The sequence below is a fragment of the Coffea arabica genome, chromosome 6e (assembly GCF_036785885.1).
Source record: "Coffea arabica cultivar ET-39 chromosome 6e, Coffea Arabica ET-39 HiFi, whole genome shotgun sequence".
Classification (NCBI taxonomy): domain Eukaryota; kingdom Viridiplantae; phylum Streptophyta; class Magnoliopsida; order Gentianales; family Rubiaceae; genus Coffea; species Coffea arabica.
In genome coordinates this window covers 62,359,193-62,378,837 of record NC_092321.1, presented here as the reverse complement: position 1 = coordinate 62,378,837, position 19,645 = coordinate 62,359,193, and the positions used below count along the sequence as shown (strand labels likewise).

The 19,645-nt window shown below is 39.5% G+C and overlaps 4 protein-coding genes across 4 annotated transcripts; 3 read left to right on the top strand and 1 right to left on the bottom strand.

Annotated features, from left to right (window-relative positions):
• Positions 1–564: 564 nt before the first annotated feature.
• On the bottom strand, positions 565–2,966 carry LOC113696626 (uncharacterized). Its single transcript, XM_027216014.2, has 2 exons — positions 2,817–2,966; positions 565–2,139 (listed from the first exon to the last, which is right to left on the bottom strand). Exon 2 carries the CDS (start codon positions 2,130–2,132, stop codon positions 1,326–1,328), a length of 807 nt encoding a protein of 268 aa, XP_027071815.1. The 5' UTR covers positions 2,133–2,139; positions 2,817–2,966; the 3' UTR covers positions 565–1,325.
• Positions 2,967–3,185: 219 nt separating this feature from the next.
• On the top strand, positions 3,186–10,486 carry LOC113696621 (pentatricopeptide repeat-containing protein At4g13650-like). Its single transcript, XM_072055949.1, has 4 exons — positions 3,186–3,520; positions 3,674–6,872; positions 7,674–7,741; positions 8,254–10,486. The coding sequence occupies exons 1-2, from the start codon at positions 3,449–3,451 to the stop codon at positions 6,752–6,754; spliced, it is 3,153 nt and encodes a 1,050-aa protein (XP_071912050.1). The 5' UTR covers positions 3,186–3,448; the 3' UTR covers positions 6,755–6,872; positions 7,674–7,741; positions 8,254–10,486.
• LOC140004483 (NADPH-dependent aldehyde reductase-like protein, chloroplastic) lies at positions 9,435–10,486 on the top strand. The gene has a single exon (XM_072055953.1). The coding sequence runs from the start codon at positions 9,435–9,437 to the stop codon at positions 10,209–10,211; it is 777 nt and encodes a 258-aa protein (XP_071912054.1). The 3' UTR covers positions 10,212–10,486.
• Positions 10,487–15,946: 5,460 nt separating this feature from the next.
• On the top strand, positions 15,947–19,632 carry LOC113687866 (protein SINE1-like). The gene is made up of 3 exons (XM_027205392.2): positions 15,947–16,513; positions 17,222–18,556; positions 18,882–19,632. Exons 2-3 carry the CDS (start codon positions 17,243–17,245, stop codon positions 19,344–19,346), a joined length of 1,779 nt encoding a protein of 592 aa, XP_027061193.2. The 5' UTR covers positions 15,947–16,513; positions 17,222–17,242; the 3' UTR covers positions 19,347–19,632.
• Positions 19,633–19,645: the final 13 nt, after the last annotated feature.

Here is a 19,645-nt window from a genome sequence, read left to right as displayed (position 1 = left end):
TCCAAGCGAAGCCATCTCGACCCTCTTTGTGATGGAGATTGCAAAAGATTTGCAAGTGATCTTGAGGAAATACCAGTAATCCACCAAATGGTCTAATTTGACATAAAAGTGGTGGCAATGGCACGTCGTACTTGCTTACTGCTCTTCCTGGTAGCTTATTCCATGCAGAGACAGGAACTCTGCAGAAAATGGCTCAGCACAGCAACAATAGTATTTTTTTTTTTTTTTAAAGAATGAGAGCTCGCCATGTCTCTGAAGAATTTGAAAATTTTTTATTTTTAATGTCTACAGTGTTGAAATAGTTTTTTGTAATATAAATTAAGAGCCCATAAAATGCAATTTTTTTTTAAAAAAAAATGAGGGGTTCTCCCATAGTTTGTAAGTCTTTTGTAGTAAAATCTCTTAGTTTAGATAGAGTGCGAGTTTTTCTTTTACTTTTTTTGGATAACCTTAAATTATGTAAATTATCTAATTTTAATTATTCATCTAATTATTTATACTTTTTTATTTAAAATAAATAGGGAATGTTATTCTACTTTAAAACAATTAGGTTGAATAAAAATATAGAAAAATAAATTAAATTTCAAATAATTAAAGAGATAATTTAAAGTAATTAGTGTAAAAAATGTACAAGAAATGGCAATTTAAGGATGCACGCTTCTTTTGCCTTTATCACAAGGTGTTGTCGAGTAACAAAATCTCTTAGCCCCTGTCCTTTGACATGCTTGTGTTGAATCATTGGAACTCCTGCAGGTACATTGGCAGCTACGATATGGATGATGGTCAATCACCGTTTATAATATTAATAGCCTTGCGCCGAGCAGACCAAGCTTTCTTGTATGACACATTGCAGTGGAGCTCCTTTTTCACCATTGTTTGGATTTTCTTTACTTTGAAAAATGGATCTTTGATGATGTGAGGGATAATGTACTCGGCAATTATATCCTCACTCAAGTGTCTGTGGTCACTATTGTTGCACACACAGACACATGTATGTTCATCTGCAAGAGTAACAATCATCCACAGCTTATGAGAACTGCGTAAGGTTGCTCTCAACTGCCAGTTACACGAAGGTGTGGAGTTGCGAGCCTTGCATCGGACATACCATGTTGTTGGAGTGCTCTCTCGGACTTTATACTCTCTATTTTTCTTTATAGACCACAACTTCACTGCCCGCTTTACATGTTCTTTGGTGTGAAATAGGTACCCCAATTGTAGCTCTTTCGTGTGCTCATTCCAAAATTTGAGCTTCTCAACACCTCTCACATCTAGAGGATCAAATCGTAACGTAGCATCAACACCGGCTTCATACCGCAATTGTGGTGTTACATCAATGGTACATGGTGCACTAGGCTCAACGTGTATGAGGTGATACCACCTTCGCCTGACTTACTTCTCTGCTCAGATGCATCATAGTTGTGGTCATCATCAACAGAATCATCGGTGTCTGGTTCTGGTTCGGAATCCACGTCCACATCTACAAATTCAACATCAGTATTTGTCGTGGGCTCGAACACTGTAGCTGCATTAGTCTCCAAATCACGAGGCTCAACTATTGACATGCGTTTTGCCTGCCGACTACCGCTTGGACGATCCATCTCAATATGTTGCCGCCCAGTACCCCTTCTGCATCCTCTCCGAGTCGGTTGGGCATCTCCAGAATCCAACTGGATCAACTGACTTTTAAATAAGCTAGTTGTCCCGCCTATATTCATTGGCTCCTTTCCACATAGACTAGTGCCTCCATCAATATGTGGATTTGCAATTTGCAAAGTTTGAGTATCATATCGTCCCAAGCTTAAGAGCTCCTCCACCTCTATGTAGATCTCGGTGGCATGTCCACTATTAGCTTTCAAAAAGTACATTCCGTCGACTCCATTATCATCCATCAAAGGCATTGCACCAAACACCCCATAATGCAGGCAAATCCGAAATATCAAACTAATCTTATACTTATTCCGGTCTAGATTCATAATGTTGTACGCTCTGTCCACCAGTTCATCAAAACCTACTCTTTCTCTGAGGAACATAACTTTTTTCGGCATAGGCGGATCATATAACATTGATCCTCCAACATATACAATTTTTCCTCCCCAATAAAGATGAATCACCAAGGAATTATTGCTCGACATGTTCTCCCTAATATAGCACAACATTAGTTTAATACATCTCACCATCGACAAAAACTAACATGCTAAAACTACGATTAATCACACCTACTTAAAATGAGTAACTACATTAATTACACGTATTTAAATTATTAGCTACGATTAATTACACTTATCTAAATTATTTTTTTTCACCTATTTAAATGATTAACTACATTGATTACACTTATTTAAATTATTAATTACACCTAATTAATTACATTGATTATAGGTCAAAACTACATCAATGATACCTAAATTAATTTATTCTTAATCCTATATTTAACCCATTAAATTAGTAACTAACTAATCTGTTTAATCACATGGCCAATTAACAAAACTTAATAGTATTATGAAATTACGAACAAAATGTTAATACTATATTAATTTGTTCTTCAATGTCATAAATTAAATTACATATTAATTCTAAATCATTTTATTTTTATGAACCATTAATTTAAACTTACTATTAATTTACATGCTCGGACCACCTAAACAACATAACATAAAACAATATATTATAAACTTTATTGTAACACAATATACAATTAAATTCTTTGTCTAAAACCAGTTTCACAGGAAATAAATAAGACAATGATATATAATACAGCAAAATAAAGTATACACAAACAATAATTGATTAAAAGAATAAAAAAGTGTTCCCCTTACTTCTTCTTGAGCTGTGCTTTAAAAGATCATCTGCGTCAGGACTTGGAAACACGGCGGCGGAGGTCTGCTCCTATTTTCCTTTCCTTTGTGCGGACGAGAGAGAATGAGAATTGAGAGGGTTGAGAGAGAGGGAGAGATGAGAGAAATGTGGTAGAAATCAGAGAGTTGAGGGTTTTCAGCGGGGTTTACAATACATGAGAAGCTACTAGCCGTCGATCTAGCCATTGATCAACGGCTGCTATCAAAAATCTGCTACGACGCCATTTAAAATTTAAAAATCTCTGTCGCTGCCGTGCTAACTCAGCACGGCAACCTGTCAGCAGACGCTTTTTGGCCCGTCAAATTAGCCACAAGGGGCTTACCGACCACTCACAGCAGTGGCGGCAGCAGCCTCCCAACAACCACTCACCGCCGTCCAAGGCTGCAAGGTTGCCCCCTTCCCCTGCTTTTGTCTCTCTCTCTCTCTCTCTCTCGCTGATTCCACCCAAACAACCGCAACTCCATAGCAGCAACAATAGCGGCCCCCTTCTACTTCAAACAAAGTCTCTCTGCTCCCACCCCACCCTCCCCAATTTCTCTCTATTTTCCTCCTCGCCAAACACCATCTACAATTATCATTAGTAAGGAGTCATATGATTTCAAACCTAATAAAGTTTGGTGGGCTGTGCCCCTATTCTCTGCTTCTTCGTCATCACTTCCCAAAGGTCGATAAGCTACTCCCAACTATTCCATTTTTCTTCATTCACTCCTTTTATCTTTTTTTTTTTTTTTAAAAAAAAAACTTTTTATATGCAATATGCTACTTTATTGCTGTTCTTTGGCAAGATCTTAGTCCACTTACTAGTCAAATTTTACAGAGCTCTTGTAGGAAGAACTCTATTCGGTTAAAGTTTGCTGCTTTTAGTAATATTGCGGCTGCACGAGCTTTGGATGATTTATCTGTTGAAAAAGGAAATGCTGCGGACTCAGTTGATCTTCCTGCCGTTTATTCTAAGACCTATATAGAGCTTGTAAATGAATGTTATAGTATGAACATTGGGTCCTTAATCCATACCAGAAAGATTCAAGGAAAGATCTTTAAGTTGGGTTTCGGTCAAGACCACGACTTCCAGTGTTGGCTCCTTGATGTTTATGTTGCTTGTGGAGATCTATTTTCTGCTTTGCAGACGTTTGATGATTTTCCCTCTAAAAACCTGTCCTCTTGGAATACATTGATAGCTGGTTTTCTTGGGAAAAAATTGAACAATCAAGTTTTTAGACTCCTTTCGCGTTTGGTTGCAGATAATGTTATGCCGGATGAATGGACATTGGCTAGTGTTTTGAGGGCCTGCGGTGCTGGCAAAGTCACTTTTCAATACGTTGAACACATACATGCTAAGGTCATCCAATACGGTTTTGGTGCAGCTACAGTCGTTTGTAACCCTCTTATTGACTTGTACTCGAAGAATGGGTTCATCAATTCTGCTAAGCAAATCTTCCAGAATATGTTCTTAAGGGACAGTGTATCTTGGGTTGCCATGATATCTGGTTTCTCTAACAATGGGCGTGAAGAAGACAGTATCATCCTCTATAATGAGATGCGCATATCAGGAATCAACCCTACTCCATATATTTTCTCATGTGTTATAAGTGCATGCTCCAAGATAGAGTTTTATGACCTGGGATTGCAGCTTCATGCTCTTGTCTATAAGTGGGGATTTGCATCAGAGGTTTATGTGTGTAATGCTCTCGTCACCTTATATTCTCGCTTCGGTCACCCGATGTCTGCTGAACAAATTTTCAGCAAAATGCAGCAGATGGATAGGGTCTCGTATAATTCACTTATATCAGGACTTGTTCAACAAGGAAATAATGAGAGGTCAGTTGAGTTATTCAAGAAAATGCAGATTGACTCCTTGAAGCCTGACTGTGTTACAATTTCAAGCCTTTTGAGCGCTTGCGCATCAATGGGAGCTCTTCTGAAGGGAAGACAACTGCACTCTTATGCGCTTAAGGCTGGAATGTGTTCAGATATCATCATTGAAGGTTCTCTGCTTGACCTTTATGTCAAATGTTCTGATGTTGAATCAGCTCATAGATTCTTCCTCACAACACAGAAAGATAATGTGGTTCTCTGGAATGTGATGCTAGTGGCTTATGGTCTCAGAGGTGATCTGAACGAGTCCGTTAGGATTTTTGAACAGATGCAGAGTCGAGGCCTGCAGCCTAATCAATATACCTACCCAAGTATCTTGAGAACCTGTACTCTGGTAGGAGCTCTTGACTTAGGGGAGCAAATTCACAGTCAAGTCATCAAAACTGGACTTTACCAAAATGCTTATGTCTGCAGTGTGCTTATTGATATGTATACAAAACATGGAAATCTGGCTACTGGGCTGAAAATTCTCAGGCGTCTCACAGAGGAAGATATTGTCTCTTGGACAGCAATGATTGCTGGATACACTCAGCATGATCTTTTCTTGGAAGCCCTCAAACTTTTCATAGAAATGCAAGACTTGGGCATTCAATCAGATAATATAGGATTTGCAAGTGCTCTTACTGCATGTGCTGGACTTCAAGCAATCAATCAAGGACGACAAATTCATGCACAATCAATCACCTCTGGCTATTCCTTGGACCCGTCAATTAGCAATGCACTAATAAGCCTTTATGCTAGATGCGGCAAAGTACAGGATGCGTACTTGGCATTTGACAAAAATAAAAATAAGGATAACATCTCATGGAATGCATTGATATCAGGCTTTTCACAAAGCAGGCACTGGGAGGAAGCTCTATACACGTTCTCTAAGATGAATCTAGCTGGAGTAGAATCCAATATGTTCACTTATGGGTCTGTGGTCAGTGCAGCTGCTAATACAACAAACTTAAAACAAGGGAAGCAGATTCATGCTAAAATCATAAAAACTGGGTATATTGCTGAGATAGAAGCTTCAAATGTGTTGATCACATTATATGCGAAGACCGGGAGCCTTGATGATGCCAAAAGAGAGTTTCTTGAAATGCCTCAGAAAAATGAAGTTTCCTGGAATGCCATGATCACGGCCTATTCTCAACATGGATGTGCCGCCGAAGCAATTGAACAGTTTGAGGAAATGAAACAACTGGATGTGAGGCCAAATAACGTTACTTTTATCGGAGTTTTATCAGCCTGTAGCCATGTGGGTTTGGTGGATGAGGGGCTCAGCTATTTCAAGTCCATGAGAGAAAAACATGATGTGGTGCCAAAATCAGAACATTATGCTTGTATTGTAGATATTTTAGGACGGGCAGGTCATTTGTCCCGTGCAATAGAATTTGTGGAGACTATGCCAATTGAACCAGATGCAATGGTCTGGAGAACACTCTTAAGTGCTTGCACAGTTCACAAGAACATGGAAATTGGAGAATTGGCGGCTAAACATCTTTTGAGATTAGAGCCAAATGACTCTGCTACCTATGTTCTTCTATCCAATATGTATGCGGTTTCCGGGAAATGGGTTTATCGCAATCATGCAAGGAAGCTGATGAAAGACAGAGGTGTAAAGAAAGAGCCTGGTCGTAGCTGGATTGAAGTTAAAAACTCGTTCCATGCCTTTTTCGTCGGTGATCAGCTCCATCCTCTTGCAGATCAGATCTACGCATTTCTTGAGGATTTAAATGTTAGGGTTGCTGCAATGGGTTACATACAGGACCGATATAGCATTTGGAATGACTTGGAGCTTGGTCAAAAAGACCCAACTGCATTGATCCACAGCGAAAAGTTGGCTATTGCCTTTGGACTGCTGAGCTTGTCTGATTCAATTCCATTACGAGTGATGAAAAACCTTCGGGTCTGTAATGATTGCCATAATTGGATTAAGTATGTTTCAAAGGTAGAAAATCGGACTATTGTTGTAAGGGATACATACCGGTTCCATCATTTTAAGGATGGTTTTTGTTCATGCAAAGATTACTGGTAGCTTGATATATTAGAAAGTTATGAACACAAGTGGAGATCATCATGCTTCCAGCTCAAGAACCAAAAGTAGGAGATTGGGAAATTTTTGCTCCCAAAACCTTTTTCTTGTAATTAACTAGGTTAGTTCTTTCACTTTTCCTGGTTTATCTCGTTGCAGTTTGCTGTCTGATTGATAATGGTACAAGTACTAACACCCTGTCAACCTTGCATTCAGTTTGGTGTTTTTTCTATATTGACTTGAATGGGTTGCACTGCACAGAAGAACAACCACTTCTGTTTGTCACATTGTGGCATATTGAAGTATGCTTGAGACCGTACACTACTGCATTGTCCCTTTCATGTAGAATTAGGAGACAGCAGAGGGGGCTCCATTTTCTTTCTGCCCTCAACCATCTCTATTTTTGCTTTTCAGATTGAAACTGTTTTAAGACTTGTACTGCTTAGCCATTATACAGATAAAGTTTAACAGCATTTATTTTAGGCCTTTATTTTACCTAAACCTATCTCTTTTTGATCATGGCAAATTTGCATTATCTAGTTTTACAGCTTTCTCTTGGAATACCAGTAGTGTCAGTCAATTCTAGTGTGTGTTGGGTTTTGGTTTTGGAACTTCTTAGCACTTACAAAGAACTACTTTTCGTGGTTAGTTGGCTAAATGATAATTGTGCTATTTGCGTGTCTTTAATTTAACGAAATCGTAGTCTGATGAACGCCACAAGCATTAAGTTTCAATTGTCCTTTCTTACACGGTGATGATGTCTTTTATGTATCTCTTTTCAAAGGTAAAGCCCTTGGTCAAGTCTTGTCACACTCATAACTCAATCCACTTTGGTTTCTGCATGATCAGGTGCTTGCCAAGTTGTTTGAGTACTGAGGCATTATGAAAATGTTGATGTTGATTTGGTGTTGTTCTTTTTCAGGAGGACCCTGGTCTTTATGCGTCCTTTCGTGGAGATATGGACAAGCCAAACTGGAATCAAGTTTTTAGGTGAGATTCTCACTTGTAGATAATAATGCAAGATAGATGCTTTATAATTGGAGGGGAGAAACAGTGTTCTGATATCTTCTCCTCTCTATTCGATTGTTGATTCAAGTACAATTCAAGACTTAGTAATTAAAAGGGAACAAAATAGCCAAGGTATTTTTTTGTAGTCCTCAGTATCTCACATAATTGTACTTGCATTGAAGAAACAAACACTGAATTTTGGAGGTCATATGAACAATAGAAGCCCATTTTCTGACTGGTCAATATATCAAATACACTAGCTTATTGATTACCCCAAAAGAAGGGGGACAAAAAACCTTGTGAGTACAAGCATATCCTAATCGACTTCATGTATTATAATTAATAGTGCTGTATTGAATTGAAAATTGTCATAGAATCTGGACTCCAAAAATCCTATCTAACATAAAATTTTCACAGTGCTATATTTTGGCATATGCTGATCAATGTGGTAAGGTTGGAAAATTTATATTTCTTTTGTATTTTCCTGGTGGCAGATGCAGTAGACATGGGATGAGAACTCTGTCTGATTCTGCAGAGCAAATTAATTTCAATATTAATCAACTGAAGGAGGTGTTCAATAAATCAATATCCGTCCAATATGAGTTTATTGGATCCAAGATTAATAGTGCTACATATCATTGATCGGCGCTGGGATGGAAGTAACATATTTACATGCCAAACAAGAAGACAAAAGCTTCCCGAGTCTATTTTTTGGTATTTCTACCAAATCTTGGGAAGAATATAACCAGCTGTCAGTTTCTTCTCTGCTCGAATCCTTAGGATTACTGTTCAAACCAATATTACCACAAATACCACCAATCAGACAGGAAGCATGCAAGCCACCATCCTTCCTCTGTAAGACTGGTTAGACATCGTAAACTGGAAGCTCTCTTGAAATAGGGCTGGCCATTGCCCTCAATCTAGGCTCACTTGGGGCCGAGCTTGTCATCAAGTACATCACTCTGCTCAAGCTCCCTGCTTCATAGTTTCATCCACTTTGTCAGCGTCTTCATCCCCAAGTTTCCCTTATTGGCAAACACCACCATCAAAGAGTTTGAAAGCAGGTTCAGCGTCAATGCAGGGGTTGGCTTCTCATGATTCAGGGAGGCTGCCAACAGGATAAGGCACAGATGAGGAATCATCATATGCTTATCCCCATCCATGGGCTGTAGCTTAATTGGCTCCCAGGTTAGGACATTTGCTGGCTCTGAGGACAGCCCTAAAGTCCATGGTGAAGCTACTGGTCAAGGAGCTCATAGGATCCAGGATAATTGCCTACCGGGGGCCTCCTTATGCGTGGACTTCCATTCTAGGGTAACCGGTAGGAATGGTGAAGAAGCCCTGTAGCTTCTTGGCTGCTGGTGCTGGGGTGTGGGTCATTGGCCAGATTATTCGTAAGAATGGTGAGAGCCGCCATTTGTGTGGATTATGATGCAAATGTCAGATTCTAATCAATGTGCAGCGGTCCCTTAAACCAACAACCAACCCCCCCAACCCAAAAACCACAAAATGTCGTTTGTTTTAAAAAAAGAAAAAAAATTCCCGCATGGCATGTATCAGTATAACTAAGGCAATGTCCGTAGCTATAAATAATCCGCAAATCAAACCAAAGACATCCAATCCATTTTCGCTACTTCAACTTAGCAGTTAGCAGGAGTCAGGATCAGGCGGCAGCATGGCTGATTCCATCCCCCTCCCTCTCAAAGACCGAGTAGCCATCGTCACCGGCGGCTCCAGGGGAATTGGGCGGGCCATAGCCCTCCATCTTGCCTCTCTCGGAGCCAACCTCGTGATCAACTACTCCTCCAACCCAGCTCAAGCCGACCTCGTTGCCTCCCAAATCAATTCTGCTTCTGCTTCCCGCGCCATCACCGTCAGAGCCGATATTTCCGACCCAGCCCAGGTCAAGTCCCTCTTCGACTCCGCCGAGTCCGCCTTCAACTCCTCCCCTGTTCATATCCTCGTCAATTCCGCTGGTGTACTCGACTCCAAGTACCCAACCCTGGCCAACACCGCCCTGGAAGACTTCGACAACATCTTCAACGTTAACGCCAGGGGGGCCTTCTTGTGCTGCAGGGAGGCTGCCAACAGGATCAAGCGCGGCGGCGGAGGGAGGATCATCTGCTTGACCACCTCCTTGGTGGCCGACTTGAGGCCTGGCTTCGCTGCCTACGTGGGGTCCAAAGCCGCCGTGGAGTCCATGGTCAAGATACTGGCCAAGGAGCTCAAGGGGACCGGTATAACCGCCAACTGCGTGGCCCCGGGGCCTATCGCCACGGACATGTTCTTTGCTGGGATGACAGAAGAGATGATCAAGAGGGTTGTGGACGAGAGCCCGCTCGGTAGACTGGGCGAAACAGAGGACGTGGCTCCGCTGGTGGGATTCCTGGCTACTGATGCGGGGGAGTGGGTTAATGGTCAGATCATTCGCGTCAATGGTGGCTACGTCTAAGTCTTCACCCATCCACCATCTCTCTTCTCTCTGAACCACCTCGATGCACAATAATAAATCAAATGGACTACTTCTATCGGCATTAGTAAATCCTCACTTCATCTTCATGTCTCCTTTTCATTAATGCAACTGCTGGAGTGTATATTTGGTGTAGTCTCTTTTCTTTGGAATTTACAACCTCGCAAGATTGGCGACGATGTAGTATCTTTTTTCTCCTAGTACCCGCACTGATTGTTAGCCATGATGATTAATGCAATTGTGTCTTTTGACGGTTATGCCGTATTCTACAGAAAGGGGGCAAAAAAAGCTATCTATTCTTCTTTTATACATGTCCATTTAAGCATGCAAGGCTTTCAATGTGTATGCTGAGTGAAGAAAACTTTGGCTAGTCCTTGCTACTTTGTGATTCTTGCTGCTACTTGAGCCATCTGCATTTTTATGTTACATTTCATACTCCAAATAAAAATGTATGATTAACTTTATTTATGCTAAAGAGCAAAATAAGCCGGACAGATATGGCAACACCTAGAGTTAATTTATTAGTGCAACAAAATGCATTCTCCACTGGAGGTTACTCCTGTTTTGTTGGTTATAAAGGTTTATGAACGTGTAGCTGTTGAGTTCCCGTTTGTTTCCTTTTATGATGATGCAATGCTATTTGTTTTTCATGTTTCCTTCTCCACCATACTTCTGTTGGTGTAAGAATGAGTATGCCTTTCAATTTCTGGTAGTATAGAGTTCTATGAGAAAATGTGTATTTTTCTGTAGCATTCGCTTTATTTTCTGAAATGCAAATTGCTGGTACGTTCTGGTTGTTCGTGCCAGCCTGTGCTTGATAGGTAGCCATAGTAAGTGTCTTGTTTAGAGTCTAAAGTCAACCATTTTGCAGAAGGTCTGTGTGTTTTGTCATTTGTGCAGCTTAAGCTTCGTATATTTTCCCGTTCCAATATAATCTGAAGAAACTTTGAACTATTGGCACAAAATTCATGAATTAATTCCAGAATGTATTTATATTAATTCCAAGATTCATGAATTAACTCCGGTGGCTATAGATAATTTCTTCCACTTGAAGCTGACATATCTAGGAATATTCGAACTCATACTCTGTTTAATCTTTCAAAGTAGCTCAGTTTATTACCTTTACATTTTTTCTTTCCTTGCGATGATTTACCAGCAGGATGATTGGGAATAGATGAGCCAGTGCTTCTCTCCTTCATAACTTAGTTCTTAGAGAATGACAAGTGCAAAAAAAAACTTTACGAAATGCCTCAATGAAAGAAGGTTGATTACCGGGAAGGGGATTGGGACCAGGAGTGTGACAGACATTGAAATGAAGAGTTTGGAACGGGTTTTGCTTTTGATGCTGATTTTAATTAACCTGTCAGTCCAAATGAAGCAAAGTTTGCTCTGCCTGCTGTCGGGTTCTGGCTGTTCAATGAAACAAAATGGTCGATTAGAAATTTTATCATTTTATGTCAAGTTTCATACGGAATGTATGAATATTTCTGGTAACTTGTGAAATCAGTGTCTTTCCCTTTTTTTTTTCCCTTCCAGATGAAGAAGCTGTAGATTAGAAGCCATAGCACAATTTCCAACTGGTGTAGGACTTCACAATGCATGCCCATGTAGTAAAACTGGGGATTTAGTTGAATCTGAGACGTGTAGTGGAGTAAGAGGGAATGTACGGGGAGGCGCAGCACGTTTAGTTAGCCCAAATTATGGATGCATGACTTCTTGTTCCGTAACTTGTGTCGATTTGTGACTCCTGAGATTGTTGCATTTCATTCCTTTAGTTTTGGGACTAGTGAATCTCAAGCGATAGCTCCGACATCCAGAATGAATGAATGTGCTTCAGCAGAAACTTGGGATTCTTCTCCATGGTATGGCTAAGAATGAGTGGTTGAATGATAACCGTGAGGTAAGATACAATTAGCTCTAAACTGGTCTTGCTTACAACTGTACAGCTCAATCATTCATATCAAATATTTTTTCCCTTTGGTATGATGCGAATCATTCATTTATTCTTGGAGGCATCGTTTGAAGTTAAATGGTTGAGGTTCTATTGATTACGTTTGTTAAGTTTAATCATGAATGTCAGCAAAATGAAGTAATGTTATGTATGGAGGGTGGAGGAGGGGTGGATGTATGTTTATTGGCGGCTGTAAAACTGTAAATGGGGTTGAGGAGCTGCAGGTCAATGGTGCAACAGTAGTTTCCGCCAAGAACAAAGAAACTACTCCTCCATTCTTAGACTTAGGAATGAAGGACTGGAAGAAGTAAAGACTGTACTGATTCTACGACTTCATAAAAAGTGTAGTTTGATAGATTCTTGTTGGTTTATGGAAGGAAATGGTGTGATATATTGCAGGTTGAAGCTGCTTTTTGACGAGGCTTCCTTTACTTCGTACAGTTTCTCTTTTGGGTTTTTGGCTTGGAAATGAATCACTGGAATCGAATTGTTAGAGTATATAATTGTTGGTCCAAAGGTCAGGGACAGGGAGAAGGGTCCCCGTCTTGAGTTTCTTTTGTTACCGTTAGTCTATAGAACTTTTGACGATAGGATGAGAATGAGTTGGGAGCCCCAATGCCCTGTGCTACTGACGTCGCTGTCTCTGCCTCTGCCAGACTCTGTAGTTCCAAAGAGGATATCGTTCCTTTGGCTTTGGGCATCATTTAACGAGAACAGGCGCCAACGAGCATATATCAGGAATCATGTAAAGGCGGGAAATCTTGTTTGGATAGCAATTTTCTGTGAATACATTTTTTAATTATCTTTTTATCTCACGTATATCAAATCGTTACAATAATTTTTTTTACAAAAAATTTAAAAAAATGCAATCCAAACAAGTACCTTTCTTTCATTACTAGGGGTGTGCATCGAATTCGAATTCGATAATTCGGAAGTTTGAATTCGGAATTTTTCGGAATTTTGGCATAAGAATTACCAACTGATTTCGATTTCGAATTCACCAGTTCCGATTTCGATTTCGATTCCGAATTCAATTCGGAATTCGGAAACCTTTTTCCCCTTTTTTTCTTTTTTGTTAGATGTATTGTTATATAATATAAATTTTATATTGCATATATTATAAAAAATATTCTTATATATATAAATATATATTAATATACATATTATAAAACGAAATTGAAATAAAAAATATTATATATATAAATAAATAAATATTAATATATATATTATAAAACGAAATTGAAATCGAAAATTCCGAATTCGATTTCTGATTTCGAAATCGGAAATTCCGATTTCAGTGCCGAATTCCGAATTACTGATTTCAAAAATTTCGAATTCGGTCGATAAATCGAAATTTTTCGATTTTGCACACCCCTATTCATTACGGTCTAAATCATTTTTTATTTGCCAAATATCAACTTCTATTCATTTTAAGACATCCATCAATAGCCATGACAAATTAATCGATAAGAGTATTTTGTCATCATTATTATTATTCAAAACTGGCAGCCAGAAGTCAATTATTGTCAACGTATTGAAGCGTTGTAATTCTTGCAAATTCGGTAGTCCGTGGATTGAAATGTAAAACCCTGTAGCCAAATGTTCATTAATTAGACTGAATAAATTGAATCCTCCACTCTAGGATCGTATACGTACACCTACTCGATGAAATTTCTTGTCAATCAAAAAATTACCATAATTCAACCAACAGTTACAGTGGGACGGATGGATGTGCAGGCCACAGAGGATTTCTCGTAAAATGATCATGTTGGAGTAGAATTAAAGAGGCAAAGGAGAAGGGAGAAAGGGAAAGAACAATTTAATACTAATACATCAGCAGTTAATTTCAAATGCCTCACCTTACAATCAAATGAATGCTAGTCTGATTGGGAAACGAAATATTATTTGAGATAATAGTAATGCTATCCAAACACTCCAATACTCTGCGAATCACCTTTTTTTTTTTTTCTTTTGTCATCTTCTAGAATTGAAATCAATGATCGTGAAGAAAGAACCAACAAATGGATTATGCAAGGCATTTGTTTTTTTTTGTTTTGTTTCCCAAGAGTAGTTAATGGTCACCCTTTTATTGGTTGAACTTGCATATTATTTGGATTAACATGTGTCACATATCTCGCCTTTAAACTTATGAATGGTTGATTGGAATAGAAAAATGAGGACATATGCTGAGAGATGAAATTTGGTTGGAAGAAAGTGTCAAAGGGAAGTTTGTCCATTTCAATTAGGGAAGACTAATAAGCTTTTGTTGAATTTTTTAGATGAAATTGGGCAGGAGGTCAATGGTTGTGGCAGTGATCGACGGCAGCTTTAGTGTTACGGCGATCATAATGATCAAGGACCGAAAATTTGTTGGAGTTGAGAACAGGAAAAAAAAGAGGTTTGTTACGGGGCTTGAACGAATTAATTGAAGTAATGATTATTAATGTAAGGAAGGACAAAGTTGTCCCATGAAGTAAAATTTGCTCTCTGTCCTATTTTTTTACTTTAGTAGTATTTTTTTTTTTGTCGACACAGGAGTATCTTGGAATCACCCCAGCGCATTAATTCGGGGAGAATCGAACTGTGATCGATGCTGTAAAGACAGACGACACGACCAGGTGAGCTGCACCCCGAGGGGCCCTCTAGCAGTATCATCTACCACCTCCTTTCCTTTTTTTCACCCTTTTTCTTTGCATCCTAAACCAAACGGATATGTTTCCTTTAAAAAAAATTTACAACATTAAGAGGAAAAGCTAATAGAATAATTAAGCAAACAATCGTAACATATTTGGTAAAACAGCAGCAGCAATACGCACTGCTAGAGCTGTTAAACGAACCGAGTTGTTCGGTAGCTCATTTCGTTTCGACTCGTTCGTGTTCGTAAAAGACTCGTTCGAAACTTTAAACGGATTGAGTTCAAACGAATTTTTTTGTTCGATTAATAATCGAGTGAACATGAGCATGTTCGCAAGTTTTAACGAACGTTCGTGAACATGTTAAACGAACGTTCGCGAACACGAGTATGTTCGCAAGTTTTAACGAACGTTCGCGAACATGAACATAATTATCATTTGACAAAATTTAAGGTTAATTTTATGACTGGACTTTTATACTTGGAGGGCAAATTGTTTTTTTTATTTGTTGTTTTTATGTTAATGTTAGGCCTTGCTTGGATTGAAGGTTTTCGTCGGAAAATATTATCGTTTTCCGTGATCACATTTCCCTATCACCTTTTTCCCTCACATATATCAAATCGCTACAGTAATTTTTCCATGAAAAATGACGGAAAATGCAATCCAAACACAACCTTAGTTATATAGTTAATGAATAATAGAATTTAGTCACTTAATACTTTAATTATTTTTTAGAATGAGTAATAATTTGCATGGCATATTTAAGGCTTAAAATAATTTGGATTCGAGCATTTCGAACCGAACACGAACTCGAATTCGAACACGAACTTTGCTTAACGAGCCGAACACGAACACAAATTTGGAGTTCAAAAATTAACAAACGAACACGAACGTTGTTCGAATCACTTAACGAACAGAGCTCAAACATGAGATACTCGATTCGATTTGATTCGTTTACAGTTGTACGCACTGTTGACTAGTGACAGCGATTAGTTGCGTGGAACTGTGGGTTTTAAACCAAAAAAAAAATGGAAGGAAAGGTTGGAACCGGAAAATGAAATGTGAAAAGAAGGGTGAGTAGTAAGCAGGAAGGAATTGAAAAGGAGGGGCGGGCGGGGGGACTGGGGAAGGATAGCGGGGGAATTCAAGAAAAAGATTCAAAAGAAGATGAATTAGACTCCGACACCGCCCAAATGGATCCGAGCTCCAGCTGACTGACTGACTATTAGTATTCTGATATGCGTTTATGTAATTTTTTGTCCAAAAAAGGCAGAGAGAGAGAGAGAGAGAGAGAGAGAAGATTTTATGGTATCATATCAGAATCAGACAACCATCGGAAAGCCCCTTCGCATACTGTCTCAGTAGCGCCCGCCCAGGAAACAACACACTTACTTACACAGCTCTCCGGCCCCCCTTCACTTCAATTCCCCCACATAAATAAATACATCTTCTCTGCTTCCTCCCCTTGCTTGATTCGGCAACCACATTTTACTTTTGCTTTGAGGGTTGCGGCGGCGGCGGCGGGGATGCATTGCCATTTAGCAATGTAAAAGTCTAAACAACCTACTGCTGCAACATCACGGCAAGAAAAAGATTCCGTAAAGCCCAGATCTTGGCACAAGAATCCCAGCAAGAAGCAGCATAATACTCGACACTAGGGCGGGACTAGGGAGGGACTCTCGTCTATATTAACAGATAAGGTACCGCCTTCTTCATTTAACTACTACTATTCCATGATCTTCATCTCTCTGTCTATCTATCTATCTTGGCCCTTGGGAGGGTGTCTTTGTTTATGCCAATTCAGTTCTTTCCTTTTTATTCTCTTACAAGTACGCCTCAAATGTTTATCCCACCGCAGGGCAGGGAGAGGGTTCTTGTCGAGTCCATCACCCAATTTTAGTCGCCACACTTCCTCTTTTCTTGATTGGAATTCACAACGTCATATTTATCCATATTATCAACAACCCTTTTCACCATCCTGTAAAAAAAAAATTTAAAAATTAAAAGGCTGTAGCTTTTCATTTTCTCTGCAGTTTTTACGCCCAAAGGCATGAGTTTTTTTTTTGTGACCTAGTAAAGAAACTAGAAGCATCCTTTATATCAACATCTTGTGTGGTTGACATTTGTGTATGCTGCTAGCTTCTTGATTCTACAAGTTTGAAATCTGACATGCCCATGAAAAAGATTTTTTTTCCTTTGATTTTACTGCCACAAAGCTAACTTGTTTTCACCTTTTCAAGATCTATGCTTGTGTTACATATCGTGTGCCAACTTCTGTCATTCTCATTTCACAAGTTTGATATCATTGTACAACGACCAATTCTTTTTTTTTTTTTTTTTGAGTTTAAAGAAAAAATTGACGCGATAAATTCCACTTAACCTCTTTACTGACCGAGTTCGTTCCTCAGGGACATATAGGTGGTCTCCCTATGGGAATAAGAAGTCTTAGTCCCATGGTCAGAAGGGAGTTGGAAAATCTTGACAAGGATGCTGACAGTCGAAAATCTGCTATGAAAGCCTTGAAATCCTATGTCAAAGATTTGGATTCCAAAGCTATCCCTCTCTTTCTCGCACAGGTTTCCGAGACCAAAGAAACTGGTTCTTCTGGAGAGTATACGATCTCACTATACGAGGTTCTTGCTCGTGTTCATGGACATAAAATTGTCCCTCAAATTGACAACATCATGACCACTATTATCAAGACTTTGACGTCAAGTGCAGGATCTTTTGCTCTTCACCAAGCTTGCTCTAAGGTGGTTCCGGCAATTGCCAGATATGGAATGGACCCAACTACTCCCGAGGACAAGAAGAGACACATCATTCATTCTCTCTGTAAGCCTCTCTCCGATTGTCTTTTGGGCAGTCATGAGAGCCTATCTTCTGGAGCTGCTCTTTGTCTGAAGGCTCTAGTAGAGTGCGATAACTGGAGGTTTGCTTCAAACGGGATGGTGAATGAGGTGTGTCAGAGAGTTGCTGGAGCTTTGGACAAGCACTTGCAAACTAATTCGCACATGGCACTTGTGATGTCTTTGGCTAAGCACAACAGTTTGACTGTCGAGGCGTATGCAAGGTTGTTGATCCGCACTGGATTGCAGATTCTGAATGAAGATGCCAATTCCCAAAAAAGATTGTCCGCCATTCATATGGTGAACTCTTTGATGAAGTGTTTGGATCACAAAAGCATCTCTTCTGAGTTGGAATTAATAATTAAGGTGATGGAGAACTGTCAGTCTGATCAGATGGCTTACGTAAGTGGGGCTGCTTTTGAAGCATTGCAAACTGCTCGAAAGATATGTACTGAGAAAAGCTCAAAATTTGAGAAAGATATGGTTTCAGTCACTGGCTCAAATTTTGACAGGAGAGGAAATTTAAGAAGAAGAAATTTGTCGGATTCTGGGGATCAATCACCTCTGACAGCTTCACCTGAATCACAGACTGTCAATTCATTTTGTGGGCACGATTCCTTCTTTGACTCCCCAATTTCAACGAATCAGACCTCTCCAGACTTTGCTTATGATCGAAGGAGTGTGAATCGGAAACTGTGGTCAAGGTGTGAGAATGGTGTTTTAGACGTCTCTCTCAAGGATGGTATCTTTTCAGAGGTAACACGCGGAAGTGCCATGGGGAGCTCTGAGCATGATGGTTTTTCTGATTTCTCTGGAGATTATACGGATGGATTTGTTGGATTTTGCCAAACTAGTTCCAGAAATAGAGTTGTAAGAAGTGCCACTCCCAGTCCTCAGGTAGGCCTACTAGGCATTTGAATATTCACACGTCTGGAACAACAATTTCATGCTGGATTTTGAATTCAATAGCAAGAAAATGGCATAAGAAGAAAACATCTCCATGGAATATGATTTGATGATGCATTTTAAAGAAGTCTAAGATCCTAGTGCAGATTTGCATTTGTTTAAATTGAATAATGAACCTCACCTTTAGAGACAAGAGAATTTGCTGCATAGAATACTCCAAAGCTTTAATTTGTGAACATGTTCATGCTTTGTAGTCTGTTTGAAAATGCTTTTGCTTTTGCTGACCCATATGTTTCTCGTGTGCAATATCTATCAGCGTTCTCGCTCTCTCATCAATGTTGACAGTGTAAAGATCTTTGCAACACCAAGAAAGCTAATTCACTCCCTTCAGGATCAAAATGAGGAAAGTTCAGACTCTGACAAACCAAATAGGAGATTCAGAAGTCCTTCAAGCCAATATGAAATGACTCCTACTTCAAAATATAAACAGAATGGCGTTCATCAAATGAGGGGCCTTGAGATTAATGGGAATGGGAAGTCACCTACAGGGTCCGAAGCATTACGAGGAAGCTCCGAATCAGTGTCTTCAACACAAGATATCCCTGCTGAGGATACAACAAAACCTTCTCCAAAGTTGGAACTTCCTAGAGTTGATGGTCTGAAAGGCTACTGGAAGCCTACTCGCAACACACTCGGCATTCTCTTTGTTATATTTGCAACTATTTTATGCTTCATGTTAATTGATGATCAAGGAGAAGGTTACAATCTTGTCCCCACCTAACTTGTGTTTGGTGGCAGGCCATAAGAGCTAATATAGTTCTAGTTGAGTTAATACCCTGGAAAGTAATCAGGCTGATATGCCTTATAAAACAACAAATACTTACTGAGCCGTTTCTTCTTTAGTTGTAGCAGAGCAGTAAACAAGATGAAGAATTTTTGGTACTTTGATTGGCAATCTCCAAAGACTATGGTCCTGTTTTATGTAATAGTGCTACTGAAACATATTGCCATTGAATGATATGCAAAGGATGCAAAAGGGACTTTTCTGCTCCTTGCTTCTTTTTTCCTTTTCGTGTAGTA

Excerpts from the sequence above, each read along its gene's own strand:
- LOC113696626 (XM_027216014.2), bottom strand. The coding sequence starts at position 2,132 with ATGTCGAGCAATAATTCCTTGGTGATTCATCTTTATTGGGGAGGAAAA.
- LOC113696621 (XM_072055949.1), top strand. The coding sequence starts at position 3,449 with ATGATTTCAAACCTAATAAAGTTTGGTGGGCTGTGCCCCTATTCTCTG. Across the intron at positions 3,521-3,673 it reads TTCGTCATCACTTCCCAAAG|AGCTCTTGTAGGAAGAACTC; the intron begins GTCGATAAGCTA and ends CAAATTTTACAG.
- LOC140004483 (XM_072055953.1), top strand. The coding sequence starts at position 9,435 with ATGGCTGATTCCATCCCCCTCCCTCTCAAAGACCGAGTAGCCATCGTC.
- LOC113687866 (XM_027205392.2), top strand. The coding sequence starts at position 17,243 with ATGGGAATAAGAAGTCTTAGTCCCATGGTCAGAAGGGAGTTGGAAAAT. Across the intron at positions 18,557-18,881 it reads GTGCCACTCCCAGTCCTCAG|CGTTCTCGCTCTCTCATCAA; the intron begins GTAGGCCTACTA and ends AATATCTATCAG.